At 34.4% G+C, this 23,219-nt stretch overlaps 1 protein-coding gene across 1 annotated transcript in view; it reads right to left on the minus strand.

Annotated features, from left to right (window-relative positions):
- Positions 1–1,596: 1,596 nt before the first annotated feature.
- AEBP2 (AE binding protein 2) overlaps positions 1,597–23,219 on the minus strand; it is a 49,384-nt gene continuing 27,761 nt past the window's right edge. The window contains exons 4-8 of the mRNA XM_074168155.1: positions 20,187–20,373; positions 14,269–14,393; positions 9,485–9,552; positions 5,304–5,417; positions 1,597–3,664 (exon numbers count right to left, since the gene is read on the minus strand). Of these exons, the coding sequence (XP_074024256.1) occupies positions 3,634–3,664; positions 5,304–5,417; positions 9,485–9,552; positions 14,269–14,393; positions 20,187–20,373 (525 nt within the window). The 3' untranslated portion in view covers positions 1,597–3,633. The remainder of the gene's footprint in view (positions 3,665–5,303; positions 5,418–9,484; positions 9,553–14,268; positions 14,394–20,186; positions 20,374–23,219) is intronic.

A 23,219-nucleotide genomic window follows, 5' to 3' on the forward strand; every position in this document is an offset into this window, starting at 1 on the left:
GCGAGAAAAACATAGTGTTGCAGATTATGCAATTCAGCCAAAATCTGAAAAATCACAGTAACTCAGAGAAACTTCTATGCAATATAAGTATTAGAAATGAACTGCTTGGTTTTCAATTCAAACAGCTCCAACTCTACTCATGATCTACGAACATACCAACAGTTTGCTAACGGGATCTAAACATAGCGGATGTCTTCCTGATTTAGTTCCGAATGACAGAAACACAGAATTCATGTTGGGAGGGACCTCCAAGGGAGCATCTGGTCTAATCTCCCGCTCAGTGCAAGACTAGTAACACTGAATCTAGACCAGGTTGCTCACAGCTTTGTCTGCATCTTGAAAACTGTAAAGGACGGAGATTTCTGGGATCTCTGGGAGTCATCTGTTCCAATGCTTGACTATCCTCATAGTGAAAAAAGAATTCAATTTCACTTTTTCAATTTATGACCACTGACTCTCAGCCTCCTGCTGTGCAGTTTTAAGGAGCCTGGCTCCACCTTCTCAGTAACTTCTTACGTACTGGAAGGCTGCTGTTAGGCTTTCCCAAAGCGTATTTTTTCAGGCTGAACTCATCCAGCTCGCTCAGCCTCTTCTCGTAGAGTACACACTGAAGTGTACTTTCCCATGATTTAACTTTACCTGTAAAATGAGTCATTTTCTTTTGCTCACCTTCTATAATGTGTTAAAGCTAATACAGAACCTCTAATCCAAAAAAGTATAAATTTAGGGTATTCATATAGTTACTCATTAAGGCAGCCTGCAAACAGACTGCAGCAAAGTGTCAAACCAACTACAGGTTTGTCTTGGTGACATTTCTCTACAAAGAAAATAAACACACTATCTGGGACGGAATGCATTATGTAGGTATTTATAAATGCTATTAAAAAGTATGTGCTTCAGAAAGACAAAGGGAAACCTCTATATGTTGCATCCCAAAGGAAAGAGCGTGGAACTACTCAAAAGGGGAGAGGGCAATTATTTCCTTAACACTTTTCAAGCATAAGAGCAGCAAGATTTTTTTCAGAACAAAGTGATCCATGTCTCCCAGCGTGCCGTGACAGTTCCGTGTACCTAGTGCTCTGACAAAACTGAAATTCATCCGGGGACACACACAAAACCTGAAGCAGAACTTTAGAGAGACACGACTGTCATTTGAAACAAAAAAACCACAGAGCAGTTACATAATTTGTAGAATGTAAACAACTTTCAAGCATAAATAGTTTTAGCAATTCACTTTGATAACTTCAAGGTAAAAACCAGCCAAAACTCCACTTACCTTTTGACTACTATGGCAAGTTTAATTCCAATACATCCATTTGTTCACAGGTGTTTTGAATTTAAACTGGATTTCTCCTTCCGAGGCAGAAGTTGTACCATGAGAACGTTAGATTATATTTTTCTTAAACCCAAGAAAAGAACATCACAGTCTATATGAGTAATATATGACTTGAATCCACGACTTCCCCATTTTGCAAAGGTATGTGTGTTACTGCTTACAGAGGAAATAGAGAGTGGCATTTTTATATTTATCTTTGAAAACTTCATTGAAATGTTACAATTTTGAAAGCTAATTAGGTTTGTTTGCTTTGTTTTATTAGAAAAAATACTCAGGCAAGGTCTACAATCATCTGTCAATTATAAATGACTTACAAGAAACTCATGAAGCAATAAAATTAAAAAAATACAAATACAAACTATATCTGAAACACTTCTATTTGGCAATTTTATAACAAATCCAAAAAAAAGAAACAAAGATTACGGATTACTTTATAGGTACAGAAAAAGCAGTAGGTGAAGTGCTTAAGCAAAAAAAAAAAAACAAACCCCAAAACACTGCATTTTTTCAAAAATAAAGTCACATCACTACAGATTTTATGAATAATACCCTTATTAAACAACCATTCCAGAACATCTTATATTAGTGGTGCTTTTAATCTGCACTTCATTTTGCTTGATAAGATTTTTTTTTTTTTTGTGTATATAAGTAAAATTTTTAACCCACTGGAGCTAAGCAAGACTCTCGTGTCAGTACCAATGCAGAATGCATTTGTATTATATTAGGATATGCTCACTTCTGCAACCAAAGGGTTACTTTAAGTTTTATTCTATTTAATAAAAATTTAGTGTAAAAACTGCTGGTTATTAGTTTCACTGTAGTAAATTCCTCCCCAATAAGGAGGACTAACTCTGCAGTTTGACTGCATATATCCATACAAATTTTACATATTAGTTCCTTCCAATAGTAAGGAAAAAACTAATTTCATGTTCACTATTAGAAAGGAGCGCCATGAATTAATTATGGGTACTATTCATCCCTCTAAGATTTCTGGGAAGGATGTTCAATGTATTTTTGTTCTTACAACAGATATTAACAGTAGTATATAGTCCCTTAGGTATGTAAAAGAAGGTTTTTTTATTGTTAAGGAAGGTGCTTTTTTTAAACAATTCTTCTGGCAGCACTAGTGAATTACAATATCCTTCAATATTATTTCTACCGTAATATATACATTTTAACTTTCATGCCTCTAGAAAAACATCTACAGTACATTTCATAATATAAAAATATATTACAAATCTGCTGAAATATTTACAAGCAATGTCCTATTATCTATATGCAACATTTTTGTCTCCATACAAAGACTAACAGGTTAGACACATCTCTATTTGTCAGTTACAAAAATCCATGGCTTCTTGCTTATTAAGCAAGAAAATGATTTTACTTTCCTTTTCAAAGCCAACTTTGGTGCATAAAGGATTGACTTTCTAGATTATTTTTTTTTAAAAATACCATTTTCTTTACATCTAGAAAACATTAGGCCAAATAAAAAAAAGTATACTTTACAAGTGAATGGGGATCCTAAAGGGTCAAAAAAGTAAAAATAAAACACCAATAACACTAACTGCTTAAGTAGAGGTTTTTCAAAAACCGTCCATTGATACGGATCACATAGAAGCAGATCTCATTAACATACTATACTACTCCTGAAAAGGGGGTCAGACATACTGCAACACTCTTAACATCTTTAAACCGTACTATATGTATTCATAGTTGATTGGAAAAGACAAGCATTCCATCAACATTTGTTTAAACATTATAATCCAACATATTTTAGGGATCTGCAAAAGGACACGAGATTACAAATGACAAATGATTACTATCCACCATACTCAAAGGGCAAGAGGATAATCCCCTGGTAGCTGTTTTATTGTCTGGCATGTGTTATATTTAGTTAACATTGACAAGAAGCCTAATAGCTTGTTAACAGTTCTCCTGGGAGTTGTGAGTAAATGGTGATGGTTACTTTTTCTTTTCATCAAATATAAACTACTGTATTCACTAAAGAAAAAAGCAGCTTAAAGAAGCAAGCATGCAAAGCCTTTTAGTTGTTCCACTAAGTTGCCAGAAGAGTGTTCGCTCAGTCTCCCACTGTACCATTCCATGAAAATGTGGATATACAGTAATATATTAATATATTCCACGGAAGCATCAACTTCATTCACAGAATGTTTACACTAAGCATAAATATTTATCTAAGAAAAAAAAAAAAAGGATGGGATTTGACTAATGTGCAACTTTATTTCTAAATCCATTGTCAGTGACTAAGACTGCAGGTGTCCCCACTTGCTTGGTTTTTACCTCTTCAACCTCTTCTGGGGCATTGTTCTGTAAAAGAAGATAGTACAGTTTTACATAAAGACCCCGAGATGTAAATTTGAGTCAGCTAGAGTATACTATAAAATCTTGACTATATAAAAATCTACTTTCATGTAATTTGATTAAAACTGAAAACCACTTTGGATGATCCCATATTAGTGTACACTTCAAATAATTATTTCAAACTTTCTACTGGAGTCATCATTTTAGCACGACATTAACAGCTGTCACTGAATTGCCTTAACCACTTTTTTCCCCTTGCAATGTTTTGGTCTTTCAACTTTATTTCTTTGCTCTCCCACAGTTGGTCCCACAGCTCTTTTTAATCACACGCTGATCTATACTACTAAAAACCTAGCACAACATTATGTGAGGGGACCTTCATTTTAGTTGGGAGAGGTAGAAGGGGCTGCTCATTTTTGTCCAAGGACCTAATCCCAAAGATCAGTACATTTTTATTTTAAAAGGCTATTTTTCCCTTTTCAAATCAAACTATTCTATCAAGTTCTGCAGAGGTAATCAATATGAAAGATGATTAACACCTCAATTAGCTTATAAAACAGTCACTGTGTTAAGCAGTTTTGAAAACACACAATCTGATTTCCTCATAACATTTTTATGATTTACTGTTAACATCAGTAATTCATATACTGTAGTACGTATTTTAAATTTACGTTTACAAAGATAGCAAATATAGTATGATGATTTATTTTCATATTGCAAACCAGGTTTTCATTAATTTGATTAGTGAAATACACTGAATATTAAAGGTGAACTGAAAGGCTTATCACATAACAAGACCTCAGATTAGTGTCCTAATTACTCCTTTAGATAACAGGTCACCGGGTGTTAAGGAAGAAACATAGGAACACTGAACTTCTGTTATGGTAGAAAAAGCTTTCTTTTTTGATTTTCATGAATTTTTAATTTAAGCCCATAAATATGTATCTTTGGACATTCAAAAGCTTAAGAGTGAATTAAGCATTTCAGATTACCTTTAAAAACTGTACACACAGAGAACTGTGGGTACTAACAATTATGTGAACACACTAATAAAGAGAGGGGGGGAAAAAAAAATCAGGAAATTAGAAACGAGATGGATTAGAAGCCAATCTGAAATCCTAAAAACACAGATATGAATGCAGTTTAAAGACAAGTAACATGTACTGTCCCCTTCTGTCCCCCTCTATAGAATCTTGTATTAAAAAATAACAGTACTTGTATACAAGTACAGATTTCAAGGTAATACTGCATGTATTACAGTTGAATATAAAATATGTAAAGATAAATTTGGACTTTAAAAAAATTGGTATACAAACCAGTATGTGATCTTAACAGAAGTGATCTTTCAGGATTCCACTGTATGTACCTCCTTTACTAGAATTTCTGTACACCAAGCACAAAAAAGTAAAATACACTTGGTAAATACACACATTCCCCGTTTCTCAGTAACTAGAGTTCAGTTCAAGAAGTTAAGTAATTCTGAAACAACTTAAGACCTCAGAACTTAACTCCTGGACGCTGACAGGATCAAAGCTCCCTGGTCTGGTGTATAATGCATTTGCAATCCCGATTTTCCAACGTCAAAAAGTTAAGTGAGGCTTAAGACTATATTTAAGGAAATAAAGTTTCAAAATTAGGATGTTACCTGTATATGTTTGGGTCCAGAAGCAAGGCAGTATCTTTTGGTAGTTTTGATAAATGAACTACTTTAGTTTTTAACTGATGTCGCTCACTTTCATTTACCCACACATCAGGCAGACTATGAATAAATAAATAAAATAAAAATATTCAAAAAAGATCAACTGTTTTTCTTACCATAAAATTATGCGGTAAACTAGTACATATGAAGTTTTTTTAAAGTAATCTTCACATTTCACTGGTTAAAAAGAATCTTCACTGGAGTGAGAAAAAGATAGCCATTCTTTACACATTATACATCAAAGTTTTTCAAGTTCTCAGTATGAAAAAAGATACTAAATAGATTATTCCAGAAGAACACTAAACCAAACATACAATGACAACGGCACTACATTCTCCATTTTAACAATTTAATGTGAAAATGGGTAGCAGGAAAAAAAAAAAAAACAAAAAAAAAAAACCACGCAACAGATCTTTGAAAAGACTTTATTTTACTGGGCATGAAATTCTTTGATGCTGTCAAAAAAGGTAAAGACCAGAAATACTGCAGGCACTGAGCTTCGAGTTACACTAATTTGCTTGCTCCAAGTTCAAAGCTTTCAATGTCAAAATGCTCCAACTTTGCTGAAGTTAATTGTTTGATTATCTTCTGAGAAAAAACAGGCAATCGCCACAATATTTTGGCTGTGTAACAGTTCTCATTGTGAGATGGAAGAAAACTTGGTCTTTACAGATTAAAAGGAATTGTTGCTTCACTGCCACTTGCCATAAAGGTGGGGAAGGGGGCTGGAGATAACATATACAATTGATCTACATTTTGTACTTTAATTCTTCAAAACCAAACATGCCTCCTTCAGAATGGCTTATTGCATTCTTGCTTCTTTTACTGAAAGCACATTGGGTTTTTAAGGCCCTGCTGAGGTTTTCAGTAACACATTGTTAAGAGAGGCACTGGGCTTGCAGAGGCCATCAAATGTCTTACTTGAAAACCCTCTTTCCTGCCTCCTGCCAAAAGTTAGCATTGACCAAGGCTGTGGAAAGCAAACAAGTGATCCATTTCGCTTCCACTACAAGGGGAAGAATGAACAAAGAAAAGAACAATGCCCCAAAAAGAAAAAACAAAACAAAACAAAACAAACAACCACCCCCTGAGATTATTTTCAGCCCACATAAAGTTTGGGGAGAGGGATTTGTGTGTATTTGGTATTTTTGTGGGGTTTGTTTGGTGGCTTTGTTGGGTTTTGTTTGTTTGCCTTTTTTTTTTTTTAATATGACCTAGGAGCTAAAAATTCATTTTGGGTTGGGGAAAAATGTTGAAGTTTGTAATTAAGAATTCTAACATTTTAACACAAGTTTCAAATTGAGAAACCCAATGTTTAAGACTATTTAAATGAACCAGTTCTTTCTCTGAGCAAAGCTATACGCAATTTTAGACTTCTACAAATTATTAAACTGAATCGCTATTTGTCAGCTATAAAAGTTAGCCGTAACTCAAATTTTTTGGGTAAGCCATCCAAAAAATGAAATGAAACAGAACTTCTATGCCAGCAGGAGAAAAGAGTTTCTCCAATGATACTTTTCAGATGCAGGTAGAATGAAAAAGAAAATAAGAAAGCAGGTGGGGGTGGAGAGGGTGAACCACCCATGAGGCAATCTATATATCTACTAAAGTTTTAATATGGATCATAAAAGGTGAAAAAACATCATAAGGCTTTTTTTTTTTTGTAAGTAAGGCCAAAATAATTTTTTTGACAAGCAACATGGGTAAGACATTTTAAGCAACATTGGTAAGACATTTTTAATAGAAGCTATATGCTGAAGATGCAAAACAATACAAACAGCAAATAAGAAAACTTTTCACGTACAAAGACTATTTGAAATGTACATAAAGACAGGGACTCAGTAAGCTAAGTAGTACTGGCACATAGAATAAATTCCTGCTCTAAATACAAGATTTGAAAGTTATTTCCCTCTTGCATAGGAAGCGGGCTAAAGACTAATACTTACTTTTCCTGAAAAAATACTTAATGTACAGATAACCTGGAGCACTTTAACAGTTTCTCAAGATGACTCAGAGTAGAAAAAGCTAAATCATTATTACTAGCTCCATCTGAAAGGCTGATGAACAGCTCAGCACAACGGAAAATAATCATCATGACTGCATTCAACTTTTCAAAGTGCGAGTACGTTCACTGTGTAAGACAGATGGATGACATGAGCCAAGAACCCTGCATTTGCTGTTCTTAACTATAATGATCAAGATTAAATTGAATATACTGAATACTTAATAATTCAAAACTACATCAATTAAGTGCAGGAAATAGACACTACTTAACCCAACCAAGATGCAAGAAATACCACAACATAAACCACATTATTCCTTTGACCTGACCAATCAAATCTACATTCTATCAGGGATGTCCTGACATTACTAAATAACTTGTCTCCTCTAATGCACAGATTCTAATATTATATTCACCTGCATAAGCAAAAAAATCCTCATTCAACTATTTATTTGAAAAAAGTACTCTGATTTTTTATTTACTTTTCATGTTCCCAGTGTGTTATATGTTTATGTTTTTTTAATGCTTTTTATTATTTTTTTTATTTTTTTAGCAAAAAACCTACACTTTTCTCTACAATATTTTAGTTATTCTCTCCCAAGTTGAATTGAAACTTGCAGCCTCTAAGTGCTGCAATGAGCAGCAAAAGCTACTAACACTTTAAAACTGCAATAAAATGCCAAACACTGCTGCAGATAACTTACCAGCAACCCTAGTCCTCTGCAAATAGAAGTTATAATAGAATCACACTGCCAAGTTCACACTACCACACATGACTAATTTGGGACACTACAAAACTGAGTAATTTAAACCACCAAAGCAAAGGTAAATTTCTGTTACGCTAAGTCTTTGCATCACCATCACACTCAATCACTTAAAAGCAGCACTGAATCTAAAAGATGTCCTTGTTCTAAAAGTTAATTGCATGAACCATGACTATTTCATCAGAAACTTCTATATATCACTACCTAATGATTTTTACCGATTTAGATATATCTTCCTGGTAAAACTGAAGTTCCTTTTAAGAAAGAGCCTCTAAACTTGTATGACCTACCTAATTACGAAACTATTAATCTTAGTGTGAACTAAATGTCCCAGTAACTTCATCTGTATGCAGGACTATGGATCCAGGAATTGATATGCGTGAGTATGGATCCAAGAAATAAATTCCATTATAATTATTCTTACCGTTAAAAGGAAAAGTAGTTACTCACCTTAAAGCTCGTGGAAACATGGAGTATACAGCTACTGCCTCTCCTAAAACTACACTGCCTACTGCTCTCCTACAGCATAGCTGAAACCAAACATTTCTTCTACTTTTCCATATAATTAAGATCAAAATATTTACATATAAATTCTTTTCTGAGCCAGAAGAAATATATGAGATCTCAGCTATTTCAAAGTAGTAAATTATTTCTAAAGTACATTTACTACTTCATATGTCCCAAGCCTACCCCAGTGCACAGTACCTCTTCCTGCATTACACACCAGGCTACTCATTTACAACAAGGCAGAACTTTGAAAAAACAAGGGAAAAAAACCAGCTAAACATTCTAGAAGAGTATTCCAAGCTTTGGTGGGACTATCCAAAGAAGCAGCAATATGAGATGGACACCTTAAAGGGCCAACTGTGGCTATTATACTTTTAAAACTGTAGCATGTAGGCAAAGATGCTTGTAGTTCTACTGTTACACTGATGATTGTACATTTTTTAGTACCTAAAAGTATTTTAGGATCATGATGAATCAGTGGGTAAAACAAAGCTGTCTCAGTGACAAAATTCCTTACGTATATGGCTGGCAAAACCGACCTGAACTCCCTATTCAGTAATTAGAGGACCTTGTTATTAACACCCATAGTGATAAAATGCATCAAAAATACAGCTTCAAATTTACTTGAACTGGTATCAGTCAAAAGACTTAAAGTGAAAATCAATTAAAGCATTGCTTTTTATTATTTAAACTTCTACATTACTTTTTGAAAGTAAATTGCTAAAATGCTTTTTAAGAAGCATTAATTTTAATACTCAAAGGCATAATGTATTTTAGTGACAGACAGTTCATTTACCCCGCTGTAAATCCTTCCCCCTTTAAATCCTGTATCGTATCACTAGCAATATACTCACATGTCCTCTGGTGTCCAATGAAGCAAGAGTTTTATTTTTCCAGAATCTTCTTTTCTTTTAGCTATTACCTGATAATAATTACATAAATCATAATTAAAACCAGATCTGCAGGTTTTTTGTTCAAAAACTGTTGTTCTTCATGTTCAACTTGACATTCGTAAAAGGCAAACTGTTTTACTCTTTGAAAGGTGCATTAATTCTATATATAGGTTGAATGTACCTATCACTACTCAAGCCATTCTTGGCAAGGTTTAATATTTTCCTTAAACATTTATCTACTGAGTTCCTGAAAAAAAAAAAAAATAGAAAAAAGCATCCTGCAAGTAGTCATCTTTCTTTTAAAAAAGTTCAAGTTTTTAAGCAGCTACTCCACAGGCTTTGAAGAACATACATTCCTCTACAAATCTGCTCAAGTTGTTCCACAAGACGCCTACAAAAGACACGAGAAACTGATGCAGCTTATAGTTTAATTATAGCATGGCATAAGAATAAAATCTTCTCTCAACTGCTTTGACATCTGGACACACTGTACGTATAACTTCCTATGTAACTTTTACTCATTCCTTTTCAATACCTAAACCAAACACTGAATCAGCAACAGGAAATATCATTTGGAAGAAGGCACAGCCTTACAGAGGTTGTTTAACGCAGACATAAAGGGAAGGCTTAACACTGTAGAGAGCACAATTGCTACTATTGTTATATGAATGAGAAATCAAATGATGTGTCAAAGACCTGTTGACAATTGATAAGTTTAAACAGAACATAAGCACTCCACTTTGACTCTTGTATCAAAGAATACTATAGGGTTCTTTAATTTACACATAAGAAACATTGCTGCTAAGACTTTTCCTCCTAAGTCTCAAGCCATACCCACAAGATACATCCTTTTGCTAAATTTGGAGCAGAGATGAATGAAAATCCTGACTTTTTAAATAAAGATTTTGAAAGCATTCCTCCAATCCCTTCCAACTTTAAATTTTAGCCTTTGCCCAGAACCCAGTTGCTTCTTTTGCAACACGGGGTTTCTGTCCCTCTCACATGATCAACAGCACTGCTTCTTTGGGAATTTACAGAATAATAAATACATGGCGATTCCAGAATCTCACAGATCTAGAGAGAACCACACAATATCATCACCTACATTCTCCAACAGAAAAAAAAAAAAAAAAAAAAAAAGAGTACAGACAAATTCTTAACAGTAACAATTTCTCATTTTCATGAATATGCAGCACAAAATATAGGACTCTGCTGTACTGCCATCACCACACTGAAAAAAGACACGTTTGCAAAAACTCAAAAAATGAAACACTGATTTGTAAAAGATTCAGGGTACAAAATTCAAGTGCTGCCTGAATTATACCACTGCAAGTACCGTTCTCTTATTCTAGCAGCCTATCTTCAAGCAACCAGTGCTCAACTAAGGGGTTGAACCAGCTTTCACACACCTAGAGAAGTTTAATAGGAGGAGAAAGTAACTTTTAGCAGTAGAAAACGAAATAATTTTTCAAAACAAAAGAGTTAATCATACCTAATAGATGAAGACTATGAAGTTATAGCTAGGATGCTTTGCAGAGAGATATACTTGTATCCAACATGAATTTTGCAGATTTCCTCCCCTTCCCCCCCCCATCATTTGCTTCTCTTGTCCCTACTAAATAATCAATACTCAGATTCTGAGCAATTCACTTGTTTTTGACTGGGATGAAAGACCATCTCTCCATATATGGAATAAGCCTATTATTTTCTTTAATAAGAAAGTATTATGTTAGCTTTCTGCTAGGAGACAACAGAAATCTGGCATCTATAGCTGCCATTGCTTTTTCCCCACATATTATTTTGAAATTGTCAAATTTTAAGAAGTTTTTATAAAAGATACCCACTTTTATTGCAGTTAGTGCAATGAAAATTTTACCACATCCTAGGCAGGCTAAAGTCAGAAATATAGCTATGAGCAGACAAATGCAAAATTGCCAAAGAGCAATTGAAAAAAATACTTGCTATTTTAACACTAGCGATCAGAGGTTTACGGTCAAGTCTGCAAAAGTTACCAGTGAAATGGAAGAAATCTAGCATATCTGCAATAAAGATGCTCTGAAGATTTAAAATTGCTTTGTAAAGAACTTAAGTCTATTTAAATTATTAATTTAAAAATATAATTCAGCCAGTAGATGTATGCTCAATACAGCTTTATTTGAAAAAACTTTTACTATATTCTCCGAATTTCATGCACTGTCCCAGAAAGGAAATTTAATTTGAATTTATCTCTGTGAAGGAAACATGCAAAGTTGTCTCAAATCAGAAATGGAGTTCTGCTGACCTCTTCTGGAAAAAGAAAAAAATTTCACCCTATAAATTGGTATGCGTCTTACTTTATTTACTTACAGTGTTTCAAAGTTTTAAGACTTCAAAACACATGTAACTAGTATCAATGCATGTGACCAATCAACTGAAATATCTAAAAAAATTAAAACCAGAGAAGAACAATTTAGTATTCAAATATTTCAGAGAATTAATTCTGGCCATTTCAAAAAGCTGGGTGGGGGACACAGAAAAGGGTAATATCCACCCTTTACGTTAAATAGAAAAGCTTCATTTTTTCCATCTGACAATTCAGAGAATGAAGGTACCAAGATTTTGACTCCAATTCAAAAAAACTAAGCAGAAAAAAAAAAAGTCATAATGAAGTGAATGGTGAACTCTGGAGGGCAAAAGCATTTCTTCAAAAAGGTCTCGTCGATTCTACAGCTTTCCACACATATAAAGAAAAGGATGGGTTTAAATATAAAAAAATAAATAAAAGGAGTGCCTTCTCATAGGAGACGAAAGGTATCTACAGTGACTGCTTAGAAATTCTTCACATAAATTATTTTCCATCCTGTAAAATACTGCATTGTGCTGACATTATTCTTATGCTGCATAAAAAAAAATAAACCTGCATCAACCTATGTCATACAGCAAGACAATTTTATCTTCATATTTTTCACCTTTCAAATTAATGCCCTTGATAATTACACATTTTTTCTTCATCTGAAGGTAGACCACACAAACCATATTATGCTATTTAGCCAGTAACCATTCAAAATCAATGTCCTAATGCTGGTAAGTTACGCAAAAAGTGTTTGCATCTGTGGTGACTGTTAGCTCAGTATAGGTGTGTACATCCACAAGACCGTTTCTATTCTACCTTTTCTTTTTAAAGCAGATTTTAGGCTGAGTCTCATCAATATAGCTGATGTTCAGCACAAGCCCACACAACTGTAGCAGCACACTAAAATAGCATAGCAAAGTGCTGCACAGGGCTGGAATCTTAGAGCAGCTCTCCCACTGGTACCACCTCTCACACTACAGAGATCTAAGCAATTTGAGATCTAATCAACCCCCTACCATCGAGTGACGCATGCACAGATAAGCTAAAAGGATTTTCACCACCTCCTCCAGGTTAATTCGAAGCCGTTTTAGAGCACATTCCTCCCTCTTAATTCCATATCCTTATGAATTATTCCAATAGCCAGAGGTGAGCTTCCACAACTGAGCAGTATGCCTAGATAACCTTTCAGATTAAAGCAAGCTGTGAATTGGAAGAGAATCTGCTTTTCTCACAGCACTGTAAAAATCCATGTTGGCCAGGAAAACTAGAATGATATTTAAATACAGTAACAGCTAAACCACCTGCAAATCTCCACTTCCAACTGGTATTCAATGCATATGAAGTCCAGGAATAATGATTTAGGAAAAATTTCTAATGCAGGCCACAGACATTTGTAACAATCATTAGTCTTGTAGAATAGGATGAAATAAGTTTCGTGCATATAAAATCACCTTTTATTTATGGAAAGAGACTGACAGTTTAATAGTTTGAATCACGTGTTCAGGTTAAGTCATAGCTGAAGACACAGCAGTCAGCATTCCTTCCTTGGACTGCAGTTCATCTTGCACCAGTCTGCCAATTTATAAAGCACCCCTTCCCTCATTTTGTCCCATCTCTTAATTCTTTTCTTCGCCCGAGTCTCTACCTTTTATGTGCCTGTATCCCTCAATTTGGTAAAGAAAACCTGAGGTTATATATAGCTTTTTGAACTTTTGATCCCTATAGTCCAATTCAGTACTTTTTCCCCCCCCCTTCTGACAGTTTCTGAATTAATACTGATGCCTATCCTATCCAAACAAAAGTGAAATTAAGAAAATAGCATATGGACACAGGACTAAAGACCAGTTCCCCCCCGATACTTGTGGCCTCTTAGCATTTCACTGACATTGTGGTGGTAAGTTTATGAAAAAATTAAAAAAGAAAAAAAGGGGTGCATTTATTCAGGATTCACTCTTTTATAGTGGAAAAAATAAAGGGGATAAACACAAATTTCAGATCAGCATCTCTAAATATTTAAGTATACAATTACCCTCAAAATTCCTTGTGATAAATTAGCACTGTCACCCAAAACTATGGAATGGCATTTGAATTGCATTCTTATTTAGAAGATATAACCAAATTTTCTGCAACACATACTTGCCGTTAGATATTTCCCCAAGTGTATCAGGCAGGAAATGTTGCAAGATACTCAGTTTGTGAGCTAGAACAACTACTAACACTACTTTTAAAAAGTTAATTTACTAATAGACAAATCAATGGACAGAAATGGACAAATCAACAATGTAAAATACCTACTATTATTTATTTCCGATTAAATGCCTAAAGCAGTAAAAGGAACACAGAAATCTTTCTAAAGCATTAGATTTTTCAGACACATAGGTAAACAAACAGAATGCAAAATGTATATACTTACAGTACTATGAAACACAACACTGTGGCCTTTTCCTAAACTTTCTATATGTGCTGAGAGGTTAAAGCAGATGGCTCGATGTCTTATAGCATCCAGTGTTTGCGCATCAAAGAAGTCATGAGGTCTTGCTAGAAAAAAAAGAGATGAGAGATCCTTAGTGTCCAACACATTGAACACATTCGAACACGTTCAAGCATGTAAGTAAATCTGAAGTGTCAATAGTAAATAATTTATTGTTATGGCAGTAGCACTACCTTGTAACTTAATGTTTACAGCTCTTTAAACTGAGAGGAAGAAATGACTCCAAGAGGGGCACAATTCATTTAATTCTGGTCAAAACATACACTTCTTGTAGATAATACAGCTATTTTGACAAACTGAATTACACTCGCTCGTTTTGTTTTGTATGTTTCAACTGAATTCTGCTCTTCAAAATTAAGAATTCATTAATTTTGCAGAGTACCTCTGGGAACATCCGTTGCTATCATCTCTTTAAAAAAAAAAGTCCCAGTACAAACAAATCAAACCCAGAGCTCATTAATAAATGTGAGTTCTAATTTAATGCAAAAACAGCCCAGTTAGAGGCAGTTGTGATGTTTATGGGAACCTAAACAGCCAAGCCACCCTTACAGCACAGTCAATAGTTCCAATATTACTGCTGTGACTTCTCAGAAAATAGTATTAACGTACTTCAAAACATGCATACAATCAACATCTTAAAAGCAGAATTACATCTATACCATACCTCTTAACTTGATTAAAAAGAATCTGCTTAGATCAAATTTATAATCAGTAAAAACCCCAGATATTTCCAGTGAATACTGGGATGCTGCTAAGAGATCAACAATGGCACTGAAAACAGAATTGCTTGGTACCACAGTGGAACACAAAGCAAAGGATTAAGAAGAAATTATTGTGAGCATACAGAAAATACTAGCTTGTCAAGAAATTTTTGATCTCCAAGAAGCAATAATGCTGAATAGTCAGGTGAAAAACTCCAAACTGCTAGACATATTTCTTTCCATATAAAAGTTGTCATTCCATGTTCTTTGATTATTAGTAAACAGATGATTTTCTAGCCAAGAACCACCAACTGCATCACATATTACACTTCAATTCATAATGAGCAAAGTGCAATTAACATCCATCTGATATTTTACAAGTAGTCTAAAACCAGCAGGCACTAAATAAAGCCCTTTTCCTTTTAGTAAAAAATTACTGAATTCTGGTTTGGAGTATAAAGAAGGTCTATCAACACAAGGTCTATCTACACAAAAAAGTATTTTAACTAAAAACCAACTGCTACATATTTGCATACTGTTAGAAATACTTCACACAAATTTTTAAAAATATACCATATAATACAGTAGTAAAATTACATGACCAATAAAGTATGAATGAAAGTACTTGGACTTTAAGCCTTATTTGAAACCAGTATTTCTCTATATAACACAGAAATTCAGAGCAGTTGATATTATCAACTATATATTGTCCTGTAATCTACAAAAACAGTGAAGTTCTATTGTCTTCATTTAAAACAACTTCTATATGCCTTTTCACCAAGATTATCTATCCATTATTTCAAAACAAACTACAAATTCCACTTAAAGCCAGTATTTGCTACACTCCTGGGACTAGTTGCTGTTAAGCATTCATCTGTACATTATGTTCTGTCCTTACTCTATCTCAGTTGGATACTGCCAATTAGGCAATCATCATAATGAAATGTCTTCTCGCTGTAAGTGGTAATGTAGAACCGCAGCTCATGCTGCAGGTGGTCAGTGATGCAAGCACATAAATATTTTATAAATAAGTATGAGGGAGGAAGGAAGGGAGGGTGGAAAGGAAAAGACAATCCCAAATTTTTGCTTTTGGTTTTATACAGCATATTTCTTCAGGATTTACCATTGGATAATATTCAACTGATGCAGAAGAATGGGCACAATTTGTCAAATAGTGACAAAATAGTGACAAAAAACTATGGATAGTTTTATTTGTTCCTTATTGAGTGTTAATGCTGTATCTTTAATCTAGTCCCTCAAAATTACTTTCAGAGTAAGGTATCTCCCTCCTTGCTTAATACAGCTTCCAAGTACAGATGAATTAAGTCAAATGAATTAAAATCTTCATACCAGTAGCCTACTAAATGAAATTCCAAGTCTTACGTGACTTAACGTAGTCTTATTTACAGTAGCATTTAATGATAAGTAAGTTTCCTTTTCTCACATTTCTCCAGTGAACTCAATTATCATGCTTATTAATAACTACAGTGCCATCTTTGCTATTTGAAAAGCAAATGACGATACCGTAAATACAATCTTAGGTTCTGAAAAATTCTTTGCGGTAGCTTCAGAATAGCAGTGCTATGAGCTATTTTAGAGATACACGTTTTCATTGTTTGGCTCTATACCTCTAAATGACAGACTATGTGGAGCAGTCAATGTGTATAACAGAAAAGAAAGCTACTGACTGTAATCCTGAATTATTCTGCAACATCAAAACTTATATGACAAATCAGACAGTCTCTATAGCACCAATGTAACCAGCTACAACGGTGTCTATAGTAAAACATGCTTTCATCATAAAAGTACTGATTTCCAAACTTAAAAGAACACATACTGTTTACAGACGTGAAAAAAGAAATGCAAAACACTTTAAGAATGGCAAGGTGTTATGAAAGAAAGAAAAAAAATATTAAGTAACTAAGAATTCTCTTTATAGTCTAAGTAAGAAGATCATATTCTTGTCACATCTAAAGCCACAGTAAAGTCTCCTTTTTTTATTTATGCATTAATGTCTCTCAGAAGCGTGTTTACCTTCAGATGTAAAACACAGAGGAAGCAAACTTATTATTTGCTGCATTTAAACTATTAAGAATTTATATATGAGGATGTTTCAATAGCAGCACAAATTAGCAAGGAATTGCCAATAAATATTTAGTATGCCACTCACACCTTGCAAAAAAAGCCTGGGTCTGATCAAACCATGAGGAGGTAGAAAGAATATGTTTTTTTCAGGAGTGATATCGTTTTGCGATGCAAAAGTGTAATTTTTTTGCCAGTTATTTATGAGTGATTTAAACAGACCGTACACTATCAAATAGCATCTTGCTCTACACACATTTGTCATAACTTCTTGTAACCCAGCTTGCAGAGATCCTGGTACATACATTCAACACACTGACACTTTTCAAATATCTAAATAAAAATCTATGTTCCTAGCTTTATATACTTTAGACTGAAAATACTTAATATTATTGTTTTGTTACTTTAGCTTCTTAGATAAGGGTCCTTGACCTCCCCCATTCTTCTTGTAAAGACAAAACATACAAACTTGCACACTTCATTCTTTAACTAAAACTAAGCTAAGAAACAGAAAGACAAGTGAAATTGTATCATCCATTTGTCAAGTTCACCTAATCAACAATAATTCTCACAAAGTTTTAAAGAAAAGCTTCTCAGCATTTTCAGAAAATGCCATCAACTTTGGATATATTTCTGGGTCACATACCCTCTGGAGAAATACATTACAGTAGTCAGTTCCCAACTCAGAGATGATTTTTGCCTTAAGGCAAAACTCTACAGCCAGCATTGCATTTGTCTCAAGAGGTAAGAAGATAAAAAATTGTTCAAGCAGCTGTCATTTCTCTTCCTGCACAACACTTGATCAAGACAACAGACCATTCAAGTACTACAGTCTGGTCTTTAACATTCCCATAGTATTTACTACTTACATTTTTTGCCACAGATTCATTCAAGAGTTCAGCAGTAAACTCTTATTACGACTAGAACACCTTAGCAGATAATTTGAAGTTTTAACTATGAAGCCCCAACTTGAGACGTGTAAGTCAATAATGTTCATCAATTACAAATAAAATGCCAACCTGAAAAACTACCTCTACATATAACTTGGGGGGTGGTGGCGGGGGAAAATTGAATTAAGATGCATTAAATCAGCCACCTAACAAAATCAATATGGAGAAACAAGCTAAGATGCAACTCAGGAATCTCTGAAAGTGAAAATTTTGACATGACCAGTCTTAGACATCTAATATTTTGTTTGATTAATGCAGTCACCAAATCAAGACAATCCTTTAGGAATCTGTAACTATTTTAAGTAAGCCTCTCTTTCATTACATTTAAGAGGAACTAAAAGGATGCTGCAAAGTGATCACATAACCCTTCATTCATCAGCCTTCCCTTCCTCAACCTTCTCATTTACATAGATTGCTAGAGTGAAAAAGAAGGCTCTTTGAAAGTCAAATTCTGAAAAGAACAGAAATAGCTTTCTACCTTCTTTGAATGCTGAATCAGCGTCAAAATTAAGAGGAACTCTTGAAGTTTACACTTTTAAGATATGTGAGCAACTTATATTATTAAACACATATTTTAAGAATACCCAAGCATTTCTAAAAAAATAAAAGGTGAAAGAAAATCACCATAACTGAAGTCAACAGTGGCTCTTCTAGAACTGAACTGCATAGTTGTCACACAGTGTGGAACAGACACAGTAAAAACTTTTCAGAATTGTAGGCAAAACTGTGACTTTCCAGAACAGGCTTCTTTGCATTCACAGCAGAAACGTGACCACTCCTTCATAAATTTCAGTTGCTTAAAACACAGCTGAGTTATTAAGATAAGAATAATCACAATCATGTGATATAGAGTAATCACCTAAGACTGCTAGCACATGCATCCATTGTTGCAGTACTATTTGAATAATCGGTAATTGTATTTTTTCCATGGGGACAGAAAGATCAATACAGCAAAGTGTTCTGTCACAGAAGAGTTCTGCAAAAAGTAAGACTGTAATTACTGACCCAGTGAAGTAACACAGGTTCTCCAGCACACCATCACTAAAATCCTAGCGCCCAGCCAGGAGACAGAACTGAAATAGTTGTCTGCTTATGAACAGAGAGCCATTTCTGTGGACAGTATAAGATACAACAGGTCCAGTGGTTCATAAAAAAAGGCATTTTGCGCTTCTCTCCAATACCACAAGGTTGCCTTTACACCACAGGGAAAAATTAATGGAAGTTTTGTCTTCAGCTATTGACACACCAGCAGAAAAAAATCTAAATGGGTTTTAAGTCTCGTCTCTAAAATGCAACTATCATTAAAATTAGTAAATAATCAGTTCAGTACTGGAGACTTACATCCAATTATAAAACAAAGTTATGTTTTTTAGCAAGTACCTAGTCCTTCCTAACCATTTATGTACATTAGAATGTCTAAATATATTTGACATGGTTATTAGTCTGATGCTAAGCCAACTCAGGAGTCAAGTAACTGGATCAAAACGGACTAGAAAAGGTAGTGGGTTAAGCGATTGTACTTGCTAGAGGAAATAATTAGTACTTTAAAAGATAACTTCTACTTCTCAGCACACTGGTTCATATAAAATTAAGAAACGTCAATTGTGTGGAGAATGATTTTAAAAAGCTGCAAGTCAAATCTGCCCAAAATTAGATCTCGGTTATGCTCATAAAACTGTCATTAAGCTAATGAAACGTTGTGCTCGAAAAAGAGTTTATATTATATACATTTATCTCTAATTTATATGAATCTGCAATCTGTCTGAACTTCAGATCTCATCATCACTAAACAGAACGTTTTCCAATAGTAATACAGTTAGTAAACAAAAAGTGACTCTAAAATGAAAAGCATCTTTAAATTGTAAACTCAAACTGTCGCTCACAGAAAACTGACCTTTCTTATTGAACATGTAAGATGCTTTACTCTAAAAGGGAACACAAACAGAATCTGGACCTGTTTTCCTCCCATCAAAAGAGATGCCAACACTATAACACTAAAGATCACCAACCCTACCACATCCACAACTGCAGAGAAACAACAACATTGAAGAGGAACTTCCTGTCTAAGACAAAACTTTCAAGAACTTCTAATTCTGGAAATACTTACGTAATGATCGTCGTCTCTTGTTCTTTAACTTTCTTCTTTTATTCATTCCAGCTTTAGATGGAGATTCCTCTTTGGCCTTTGGCTGACTGGCAACTTTTGAAGAGTTCTGCTGGCTGAAGTGTGTGGGCACATGACGGGCAAGTCCTCCCTGAGATGCAAAGCTGGCGTTGCACCCACCAACTACACACTAATGAGAAAAACAACACAACAACTGTATCAGCGTGCTACGTGGCACTCATTCACAAGAGTTTGATCGATCATTAAGTTTGACTTTTCTGGCTCAACCTCCAACATACTACGGGGAAGACAAATTCTTAAAGACTATGCAATCCTTAAAAAGGAAAACCGAAATATAATCTGAAATAAATTTCTATCTGACCTTTGTAACTCTCAATAATTATTCCATGGTATAATTTTTTTTTCTATGCTTTAATATACTCTACAATATTGTAGGGCATAAAACCAAACTCAGACAGTGCACTGACAGACTCTTCCCACAGAAATTAATGCTTCTGAAGAACTCTCCCCTTCACAGACCAACGTCCCCTTGTTTTTCAAAATACTGCACTGTTGTTCTGTATTTCTCAACAGCTCTCCCATCTTCTACATTTGACTATAGTAATGTTCTCTAACATCCTCGTTTCCTTTGACAAGGCAGAAGTAAAAAATTACATCATTCTGTGATCTTTACTCACATTAAGTCTGAAACAGCTTACCACTTTTTGTAAAGCTATACAAAGTCAATAAACACTTATCTTACAGTTGTGTCTAAAACTTTAACTTCAGCAACTTGAAAGCTGTATTATTTATAGATTTATTTTGGGATGCTACTATTACTTCAGAAGTATTTGAGGAAGTTCTTATTTAAAGAAAACGGTCTCTTTCTCAAACAGAAAATAAAAGATTCAACAATAATTAAGCAGAAACAGAAACAGCAAGATATGTGCAACTAAGCTAGTACTGGCTACAGTAGTTATTGGTATTTTTATAAGTATTTGGTTTATATTTACAATTATTTCCATTTGCAAAATGAATATTTAAATTATCCCATGGTAGGCACAAACCTTTTCTCTTGTGCCCTGAGTTTACAAGCATAATAGAAAAGTAATTTTAAGATATGCATTCCATCATTGGCTGCAATGAATTGTCTATCCACATGATCAATTTTTCTTCTGATCCAGAGAATAGGAGTAGGGCAAATGAGTTGATCAGCCAGCAGCAAAAAACCCATCACCACTCTAAACCACTGGAAAGTTCTCCATCTTCCGTATCTGTTCTGCTCCTTCCCCTCTTTCTCAGTTCTTTCATCTGTACCTCTCTTCTCTAGCACCTCCCTCCAAAGCAAGCTGATGAGGCAGCTCCAATGAGTTCGGGAATAAGTAATGCTGCCACTATGTACATTGCGCTAATTTTTTTTCTGAAGGCTAAGGATGAATTTGCAAGCTCTTACAGTAATCTGCCCCAAGCCCTCACAATTGACTGAAAGACAAGAAAACGGCAGTAGAACACCACTCAGCTTGTTTTGTCCCTAAAACCCAACTGTGTTGTTCTCCAACTGTGGCTGCAGAACTGAAAAGTCTATTTCTGCCTCAGACCTAGCAAGTGGTATTCCACGATCATCATAAAATAATGTAGTGTCCACGAAGGCAAAAACCTGTGTTATTCCCAAGGTCTTAACACTTGCTATAGGACTAAAAATATGTAGATGTATCTCAAGACAACAGAACACAAAGAATAGGAGGACATTTGTCACATTTTCATTTGCCTTTTTTTTTTTAAAGGAAAAAAAAAAAACACCTTAGATAAATTAGGGAAATTTTTCTAACTACTGAGCTAACTACAAACATATAATTCCCAGACAAAAAGCTGTAGGATCCTTCACACTGTATTTGTTCCTCCGTGTCTCCCCTAGAAATAAGTATCTTAAGAACTGTTAAGATTTGTACCAAAAACCTACATACACCTTTTCACCTTGCCCTATAGTTTTCTGTGTTCAAACAGCAATATTGTATACTTCTATTGTAGTGACTTCCAATATAAGAAATCCCAGCACATCTAAGAAATTCAAAACACTTAAGATCCTGATCTCATTTACATGCAATATTTATCACTTCAAATTAATATTAAAGATTAAAATTTACACTTATAGAATCATAGAATGGTTTGGGTTGGAAGGAACCTTTAAAAATCATCCAGTTCCAACCCCTCTACTGTGGGACATCATCTACTAGATTAGGTTGATCAAAGCCCCATCCAACCTGACCTTGAACCTGGCCTACTTAGTTGTATTAAAGATGATCAAACTCACAACCAGACACAGGTAAAATACATGCTTGCATTAGTTCAAGCAATTTTCTATTCTCCAGTTTTTAAGTCCTTGAAACAGCTGCCTTGCCCATAAAAGCAGATTCATGAAACTAAACAATGTAACTAAATTTAAACCTAGGTTTAACTTTCAATAAGGTGCTCCTGACTTCAGCTTCTAGCTCTTTCTGATCCTACAAATACTGACATTAAAAAAAAAAAAAAAAAAGGTGAAAAAAACCCACCCATACCCTCAATTTCAATCACACTGAGAAATTAAAATTTCAGTCTTGCCAATGACTGCTAAAGGTCAAAAATAACCTAGAGTCTTGGTACAGTGCATGCATTACCATACTCCAAGCTTATTAAAGTATAATATTAAAAGGCAATACCTTCTGAAAATAACACATAAACTTCATGTCAGGCAAACTTCTAAATTTTTTTTAACATACAAGTTCATAAGACTTAATTGTATTTCTTGTCAGATGGGAAACTGTTTTATGACAAGCTGCAGTTTGACTCAGAATGTCATAACTTGACTTTTGTTTAGTCGTGTACAAAGAAGACACAGATATTCTGTACAGATTATCTAAAGAAACTACCACTTACTTTTCTTGCTCTACCCAAGTTTTACTTTCAAAAGCCTCAAACCAGCAACCTTAAATCTTCAATATATGCAACTTGGAACTAGAAATTATCTTTTTCCAGAAAGCCTATTTATAGTCTGCA

The sequence above is a fragment of the Numenius arquata genome, chromosome 2 (assembly GCF_964106895.1).
Source record: "Numenius arquata chromosome 2, bNumArq3.hap1.1, whole genome shotgun sequence".
Taxonomy (NCBI): domain Eukaryota; kingdom Metazoa; phylum Chordata; class Aves; order Charadriiformes; family Scolopacidae; genus Numenius; species Numenius arquata.